Raw genomic sequence first — 9,410 nt, forward strand, 5'->3', positions numbered from 1 at the left:
CTCTTTCCATAAGCATCCATTTCTCACCTTGGTTAGAGACAGCAGTGGGCCAAGCAAGCAAAGGTACACACCACAAATCTTTCCTTGTGAATTCACAAGAGAATACTGTAGGGTTCTATTTGTGTCTTGGCTTATTACAAGGTACCAGTAGGCAGCTAGAGGAGAGTAAATCCTACACCTGGCAAACTGCAGTCTTTCAAAGCTTTCATGAACGTCGCATTGTCTGGCGCTCTGGAAGCCAGCACTGCGCAGAATGCTAAGGGCTGTATTCGAGCAGGGCTGAAGGCAGGACACAAATAGAATGGAGCAGTAGAAAAGGAAGCTGTGTGCAATGATGCAAAAAAATCCTATTGCTGATTTGTATTCTGCCTGAATACGAGGAAGAAAGTAAGAAAACCTCCAGCTCATTCACATGAGGAATATAAATAGAAGATTCAGTAAAGAACTATTTTTCTAAGCGTTCACATTTGGAACATATTCAAACCCCAGTTATACACTGAATAATTATAAAAGGCAACACTTGTTAATCAGAAAATCGGAGAGTTCCAAAATTTGGAAATAAACCGATTTAATGCCAATGTTACATACAGTTTGTGTAATGTACACAAATAGAAATCATAGTTAAAGACACATAATACAGTAGGTGATGGCAACTGTAGATAACTATCTCCCATGGTGAATGTGACTGTATGGTACATTTCACAATAGTTATAAAAAGATGAAAGACAGAGCTTGAGGACCATAAACAAGGGATTACTTTACAGACATTCAACTGACAAAATCATAGGCACTGAGGAAAAAATTGGCGTTAAGGAAATAACACAAACACTGAAGCAAAATAAGCAGCACAGTGGAAAATCATTTAAATATACACCACAGTAAGGAAAAAAATGAAGCAGATTTGCAATCCAGAATCTTTTTAAGTGATATTTATTACTTGCAGCTCCCTCTTCAGGAGGGTACACAAAAACAAAGCCACCTTAGAGACCATGGGAAGAGAACTCCTCCTAGGTGAAGCTTTGCTGTTGTTTAAAGGAAGAAAAGCAAACAAATGACCCACACCAGACATATTTGTGTTGCTCCATAAAGTAAAGACATATCTATAGCCACAAGCTGAGCACAATATTAGGATAGGATCTGTAAAACAAAACATATTTTACCCACATAAGGTACATTTCAGACAGGTTTACTCCAAACCAGATCTAAACTGCTCCGTGCGCTGAATGCTCAGTAGCAGTTGGGAGTGCATCTTCCAGTTTATTTTCATCCAGAACTAAGCCAGTTTTGTCTACTATAAGACTGCTACATGACATGAGGCACAGCATAATAAGAGGGATAATTATGATATTACCCTGAAAACAACACTCATGCTCCAAACTAGAACACGGCAAACCGTGCTGAAAATTGAGACGACTTCTTGTCAGAGGAGTCTGATTTTCAGAAGGTAATATGCTTACTCATCCTCCAGTTCTCTACGTTTTGTGCTCATTTCTATACAAAATTGTATCCATTCATTGTTCCTTGGAAGTGAGAATTGTGGGTTGTAGGTTGTGCAGAAAAGGGCAGCTATCACTAGGCCACTACAAGAAGAGGCAAGAGGCCCTCTTAGTATTAAGGAGGATCTTCAGAAGGCTCCACCAAAAAAAAAAAAAAAAAAAAAAAAAATAATCGAAGTGATACTTGTTACATCTCAATAAAGATTTGCTAACTTTAGACATATAATTTGGTAAATATGCCTCTCTTGAAATCTATAAAAAGCCTCCTTGCCATGTTGGATATATCCCAAGAGTCTACCTTGTACTATTTTTAGCCACACCGAAAAGGAAGCAGAGGAAAAGGACAACCACGCGCACAAACTCCATCCAAATGGATTACAGGCTGCCGATTCCAGTAGCTCAATAAAGGCGGGGTTCCACATTCTTGGTTCTAGCCACTACCATGGTTGAGCATGTATTTCCAGCAGACACACACGGCACGAAGGACTCCTCATGCTGGTCCCCAGTCTGGCCGACCAGGACAAAGGTACATTACTGCACTGAAACATGCCTCATGCACAGAGATACACACACTCAAACGGGTCTCTCAACCAGCCCTGAGGCCTCACCGTGTCTCTCATAGTTGACATGGACCTGCTGGTCCCTCTAGCAGCCAACTGGCAGACCTTCTGTTCTCTCAGTCTCTCCCAGATTTATGGCTGCTTCAATACCTGGCTCCCAAGCATCTTACCTATTCACCAGCCTAATAATAGTCCGGCCTAATACCTACTGGCTTAATACTGCATGCTGGCATACACATCTACACAGCATGCATGCACTCCAGTTGCTGACACCCTATGACACGGGCCCAGGTGACCCAATGGTCCAACCCCAGTCTGGCCCATGGTCTGACACTGGCACTTAGAGCTACCTGCACAACAGACGAGAGCCCACTCACCCAGGAAACTAGCTAGAAATTAAGTTTAATAAGACAACAGGACAATCTGTGCTGACAAGGCACACAGCACATAGAAGTGTACAAACTAGCAATCTGTTCACATGTGACCAGCCCCTTTATCCCCCCATCCTTCTATTTTCCTATGCTTGTTCCTCCCCGAACCACCTCAAATCCTCCATTCCCCTGCCTTTGGTCCTTCCCCTAAACATTCCATAATAAGTCCTGAACAACTCACGATGCTCTTCCCCTCCATCCCATAGCGAGTCTCATGGAGCTTATCACCTTCATGTGGCAGACCAAGGAAGAGCCAGGTTAGGATGCTCCACTTCTCAAATTAGGATTTCTCCACTTGTCACTGTTCCACTCTGTTCCTTTGGGTCTGTGGGGATGAGCCTTTTATCACACAACCTAACATTCCCCCCAGAATAAAGCCAGAGATAATTGCACCATTGTATACTTTGTACCTCAAATACTCAGGAGTTAAGGTGTTGTGATATGAAAAAAAATTTTATAAATATTTTAAAGCCTGCAAATCAAATTAGAAACTTACTAGGATGACATACCATTCTCTATCCCTGTAAAAAAAAAAAGAAGAAAATAATTTGTACTGGTAATAAGGACTTGCCTTGACCAATTAATGACAGCTTCCCCATAGATGGTATAGTCTAAAAAGTTAAAAAAAGAATATATTAAAAATTAAGTCAAATAATCAGCTTCAGCAAAGGCTGAAGTATTCTTGCTTACATTACCGAAGTGCCTAAGCATAAACCAAACTCCTTTGGGGTAAGAACTCTGCAATGATATGAAAAAAAATTTTATAAGTATTTTAAAGCCTGCAAATCAAATTAGAAACTTACTAGGATGACATACCATTCTCTATCCCTGTAAAAAAAAAAAAGAAAATAATTTGTACTGGTAATAAGGACTTGCCTTGACCAATTAATGACAGCTTCCCCATAGATGGTATAGTCTAAAAAGTTAAAAAAAGAATATATTAAAAATTAAGTCAAATAATCAGCTTCAGCAAAGGCTGAAGTATTCTTGCTTACATTACCGAAGTGCCTAAGCATAAACCAAACTCCTTTGGGGTAAGAACTCTGCAAGTGCCTAACAAAGCCTCTGATCTGACAGAGGCACCACGTAGAAGAAAATGAATCCGCTTTCTTACACAAAGGACGAGTACAACAAGACAGCACTTGATAGCATGACAGCACTCTTTTGAAGTTTCTATTGACATCGTGAAAGAGAAATATGTAACATCTGAGCACGCTCATAGGGAGTCCCTAGCAAGCATAAGTGACAGAAGTCAAAGCAGTTCCCTCTAAGTCTACAAGCAAATGAGTACAGAAGGCCAGAGTCAAGGATGGCTCAAGTGGAAGACAGCAACAAAGAGACAATATGTTGAGAAAAAGTGGAAAGCCGTAAGGTTACTCCTCCACCCAAAGAAAAAACGAACAGCTGAAGTTGTATATACACGCGACCACAGCTATTTTAGAGGAATCCAAGACACGCATTTCCCATGAGAGTAATCTTCAAGATAACACATGTTCTTCATCTGTATCCCAGAGATCAATGAATTTGTCAAGGACTGGAATAAAAAATAATAATAAAAATAAACAATCTTCATAAAAACCTCTGCAAAAGCAGAGGCTCTCAATTCCCATCAAGTTCAGACCTTGGCAAGATCCACAAGCTAAGATGCTGCATTTCATGCACCTCTGAAAGTGCCATGGTTTCCTGAGGTCTGCCTTGTTGCATGCCACTAAAAATATACCAACTTTGGTGTGTGTATATATATCTATATATCTATATATCTCTAACTTACTGAACTGAAAGGTCTACAAGCCCACTCACATAACACTTTGTGTCCTTTTCTCCACCTGCTGTTAAGGTTCTTTGCACTCCTCTCTTTCTGAATCCTTACCGTGTCGGTCTAACCTCACCCAGCAGGCCTAGTCTTTCTTCCATCTACTCTCTTCTTCCTCCCGCTTTCGCTTTCAGAATTTCATGGCTTTTCTCCTCAAGTCTCCATTATTCCCATTCTACCTTTCTGTTTGTCAACCGATCAGTGCCTTGTAGATAGCTTACAAAACACATTTAGCTAGTACTGCTCTGGCTGAGAGCTCAGGAAAAGTTCACATCCTTCCAAAAAAGTATTAATTCTGCTACCTACCCAAACAGCTAACAGACAAGTAACGTGTTTTTAACACACTTTCAAGATAACTGCAAAACAGCCAAAGAACACATCACCATAGACTAACCAGTTGAGTGAATTCATAGGTTAACTGATCACAAATTTAAAACAAATGAATATGATAAAATATAAAACCTAAAACCCACACAATTAAAAAGTCACTGCTCCCAAGAGGCTATTATAGGCACTACTAACTAAATAAAAGGGAAAATGCAGAACTTCTTCAATTTTTCACATTTTATTCAAGAAATGGTTTCCCAGTTAGACAAACCTTTCCCGAGCGACCCTGCAAGAACAGATGCTACAGAAACTTTGTCTGTGAAACTCTGAAAAGCGACAATTTACAGTTTGGCCTGTAATTATAAGTTCCACAAATAATTAGTTCAAACTTACATGTTTCATACTGCTAATATTTACAGTAAGACAGTTTTTAAATCACTAAGAAATTTGAATTCCAAGGATTATTTCAGACTACTACACTTAACTACCTTGAATTACCTTCACATGACAGCAGGATAAGACTACACGGTCACTTGGGTCACTACACGTATCCACTTGCTGCAACTACTATGTGCATGCTCTTACATGAAGGAAATGTAAAATTAAAAAAAAAAGAACTTCATTGCAACATCACTATTTCACAACAATTAGTAACAGCTTTCCTCCTCTTCTCAATTGTCCTGTGAGGTAGTGTATGACTGTTTTGGCTAGGATACTTAATTTTTAAAGCATTATTCCTATGAAAAAGTGTCACCAACTTCATCTGAGCACAAGTAATTCAGAGAATCCTCAGTCTTTTAAGAAAGCAAGCTTTTCTATGATTCTGTAGAAGCTATCACAGTCGCCTGGAGTTAGGTTAAGTATGGGATTATAAAAAGCAGGTTTGTGAAACCAAAAGAAAATAAAACATAACCAAAACAATTAGCTGGAGGCAATTTTCAACTATAAAAGGGATTTTCCAAAGTTGCGTGCATGAAGCTACCACAGGATACTCTTCTAGTATACATTTCCAAAATTCATAGCTAAAAACCAACTACCTTGTGCACCTCTTCGTTAAGTAGTACAACAGCTAATCTAAAACCCCCAAAGTAAAGATTTTTCCCCGGGTTCTCACAAGGCAAAACTCAGTGCTGGTGCTATTGTTTGCAATGAATCCAAAGTACCTTCCTGCTTGGTAAGAGAACCGCTGATATAAAATTGACACTCCACATTAAAAATGGACTCTTATTAAAACAATTTGCATTTTAGAAAGATTGCAGTGGAAGAGACAGTCACATGGCATCCTGCCTTTTTGACTATGAAAAATTGTACAGACCCCTTATTCAAAAGCAAGGCTGTCAAAAACATACCGCTATTTGGTACACAGAAACAACACTACTTGAATCAACCTCTCCCCTTAATGTCTTATAAAGCACAGATGTCTTGGCAAGGTTGGCACTAAAAAAAACCCAAGCTATTCAACCAGCTGCTTTGATTTTGTTATGCCTGAACAGTCACATGCTCCGCTGAGACCTCTATTCTGTTTACGCCTTGAGTCAGTATAAAGCTTTTTGTTGTTTATTAGTATGAGCAGCAGTTTTTAAATTATTTCTTGCAATACAAAGAAACAAAACAACTCCTATAGAAATGACTCACCCAAATTCATAAAAATAAAAGTCTTAAAAATCAATAAATTTATTAATAATGTATGAATGTCCGTAGACTATACAGGATAACTCTGGTTCTTTTTTTCCAAACCTCAGGTCTATAACCAACATACAGCATCTTAACAAGAAAAATGAAATTGAACCGTTAATAACTACCCCTGTGCATGCTCCTAGCCTGGAGCAAACGCAAAGCAGCTTAGCCCATGTTTTTACAGGTTACCTTCAATCAACAGCATTCAATGTACAATCATTGCAGCTACCTAACTTACAGGCCTTACCTGCACCACAGATGACAAAGGAGTGTTCTGACCGGAAAGCATGCTTTCCAAATCGCCCAGCAGTCTCCAAGCAGCTCACTTGTTAAGAGAAGCATTATTTTCAAAGACTACCAAGAGAGACACACTAAACCACACATACCTTAAAGGTATCCTTTAGGCACTCCCAAAGATGAAACATAATTGTCAGCTTGGAGCCCAATCGATCCAAACTGTTGGTAGAAGGGGATGAAAAACTAGCTGTCGACTATTTTGCTTTGCCTGTAAATAGTAGCTTCTGAGCCATCTTAAGTGTTCTCAAGAAGAACAATATATCTGTGTGGTCTTAACATCAGGTGAGTCATCACTGGTGCAGTTACTGTACTACTGAACTAAAAGGAGAAATTTTTCACTTAACACTGACATCAGTAAACATAAAGGAGTAATTTTTTAGCAGGTTGTGCTACAACTCATCATAAATTGCACCAAATAGGGAATATTTGCAACAAAGTCTTTAATATACAATATAAATGTTTCTTCTAAATTATATGTTATACATTAAAAATACCCTTAAAGTATGAGAGAATTACTGAATGAGTTATTCTTTCCCAAGATGATGCTTTTATTACAGTTGTGTTAAAAAGAATTGGATACACCTGATCCTGAGAGAAGAAAAACAACTATGGATTAAAGGAATGGGGTTTTTTTGTTTTGTTTTGCTTAAATATTCATTCCACAGCCCCCTTCATACTTGAAAAGTAGGTATGGATTACTGTCTGCTGTTATCGTAAGCTTAGGAAAAAAGTTGGAGGTCAGTTACCCCCAAAACTGCAGACCTCATTGTGGCTAGACTTAATTCAATGCCTGTAATACTACATATTTATCGCATTCGGTACCATGTATAAAACATGACTGTTGGTGTGCAGAGCAACAGAGTCTGTACCACCAAAAATAGGTAAACGAGAAAGACTTTGCAGCTTAACATACTTGGCAAGTCACAAAAAGGGACAGGAAGATTTTACCACACTCTCGGGCAAACATTTGTTAATCAGCCTGTCCAATACAACAGGGTAGTTTGCAAGATACCTTGACCCATATTTGCATCTCCAAGAAAGAAAGAAAATATTGGAGAAAGATTAAAAGTCTAGAGCCCTCCCCCTTTTCCACCCACGACTTCAAGGATAAGATTAGTCATACACACAAACACTCTGCATCAAGACTTTCTACCAGGTGCAGCAGGAGGTATGATGAAAGAAAGAATCCAGGACAGGCACCTCCCCAGCTGACTCAGTGTGCTAACTTGAGAGAGAGAGAGGAAAAGCTCTAAGTGAAGTCAGGTGCAACTCCATTAAGTATCATTCTCAATTTTTTTCCCCTACATCTTTTAGAAACGTTTGCAATTGTGTTATCCGTTCTCAAAGTCATGAGGAACATTTTAGATTTGCACTCAACTTTACCCTGGTTTGAGTCAAATGTGATTTTTCAGTTAAAGAAGTAAGTTTTTCATTCTACCATGTAGCAGATTACCAAAAAGGGGCATGCCAGCAACCACCCCAGCTGCCCACTATATCCTTTTGATTAATCAAGGGGTTGTCAGAAGCACAAGTTCCCACTTCAGCTGAATGGTCCAAGCAGTGAAGTGGTAGGACAGGCTAAGAAACTCAGAAACCGTGCTCATACAAATTGAGGATTTTCTGCAGCTGTCTGGATTTGCAGAGGTTTTGTGACCCAACGTAACCAGCGGCTCACAACATGTGCAGCAGAAACTCCTACTGGGCCTGTATACAGTCAGGCATCCGGTCATCAGCCCCTGCTCATTACATCCATTCTGCAAAACCTACAAGGCATGTGCAATAATTCCCAAAAGCACTGCGTTTGTTATACACTTCCAGACCGACTCTACTGAAAACCTAGTTCTCCCAAAACTGTCAAACTTGCTACACATGCAATAATCCTGGAAAACTGATTTAAATGTCCTTCAAGTCCACTTATCAGTCAAACTAGTTCCTGGCAAATACTTCCAGGCAATCTCAGGTTGGAGTCTTACAAAAAGCACTGCGCTATCAAACTGTGTGCTGATGTCAGGCACGTTTTGATCACTCTTTCACTACTCTATTGTCTAAGCCACAGCCACATTTGACAGTTGTTACCATCCTTCGGCTAAGGACATATTAAAATTCAACATTAAAATATCTTCACTGTGAGGCAAACGTCCTACCTGGTGTGTTGGATTTACATGGCAAGGTTTGGAGGCAGGGAGAGCGGCTGCAGGGACGGCTTCGGTGAGAAGACACCAGAAGCTGCCTCCATGTCGGACAGAGCCAGCTCCAATTCCACAAAGGACCCAATAGACTTGGCAATATTTTTTTTTAGTTACAAGTGACAGCTGAATTTGTCTTTGACCTTGGGAGTAGTTTTTTAAAAAAATGATCTTACAATTTCATTTATCATTTAATTCACCATTAATTCAACTTCATCATGAAAATTACCACTTTCATGAACTGGGTAAAGCTTGTCAGGCATGTTCCTTACAATCCCCTTTAATGAAATACTGGAACAACCAGTAAATGCTTTTCATTAAGAAACAGAAAAAAATATACTTGTGAAAGGCCAGTGAGAATCCATCAAAAATACGACTTCTGGTAGACAACCTGCAACATCTCAGTGGTATCACTGCTTGAAAACAACAACTGCTCCCAGCTGCGCAGTGGTGCCCCATGACCTGTTATGGCCAGCCTGGCTCGTAATACACGTACACAGATAGGTATCTAATTTATTTACCAACCTTCAAACAGCAATCCTCCTATCAATCACACAAAGTAACCTTGGTACAGGTGTCTCGTCTGCTTCTGGCCTTAAACTGAAACCTGGTACCTTCCTATA

General features: G+C 39.5%; 1 protein-coding gene across 1 annotated transcript in view; it reads right to left on the bottom strand.

Annotated features, from left to right (window-relative positions):
- ASAP1 (ArfGAP with SH3 domain, ankyrin repeat and PH domain 1) overlaps positions 1–8,837 on the bottom strand; it is a 101,819-nt gene extending 92,982 nt beyond the window's left edge. The window contains exon 1 of the mRNA XM_035903434.1: positions 8,764–8,837. Coding sequence (XP_035759327.1) covers positions 8,764–8,837 — 74 coding nt within the window. The remainder of the gene's footprint in view (positions 1–8,763) is intronic.
- Positions 8,838–9,410: the final 573 nt, after the last annotated feature.

Source organism: Egretta garzetta, unplaced genomic scaffold (assembly GCF_000687185.1).
Source record: "Egretta garzetta isolate BGI_Z169 unplaced genomic scaffold, ASM68718v1 scaffold50, whole genome shotgun sequence".
Lineage (NCBI taxonomy): Eukaryota > Metazoa > Chordata > Aves > Pelecaniformes > Ardeidae > Egretta > Egretta garzetta.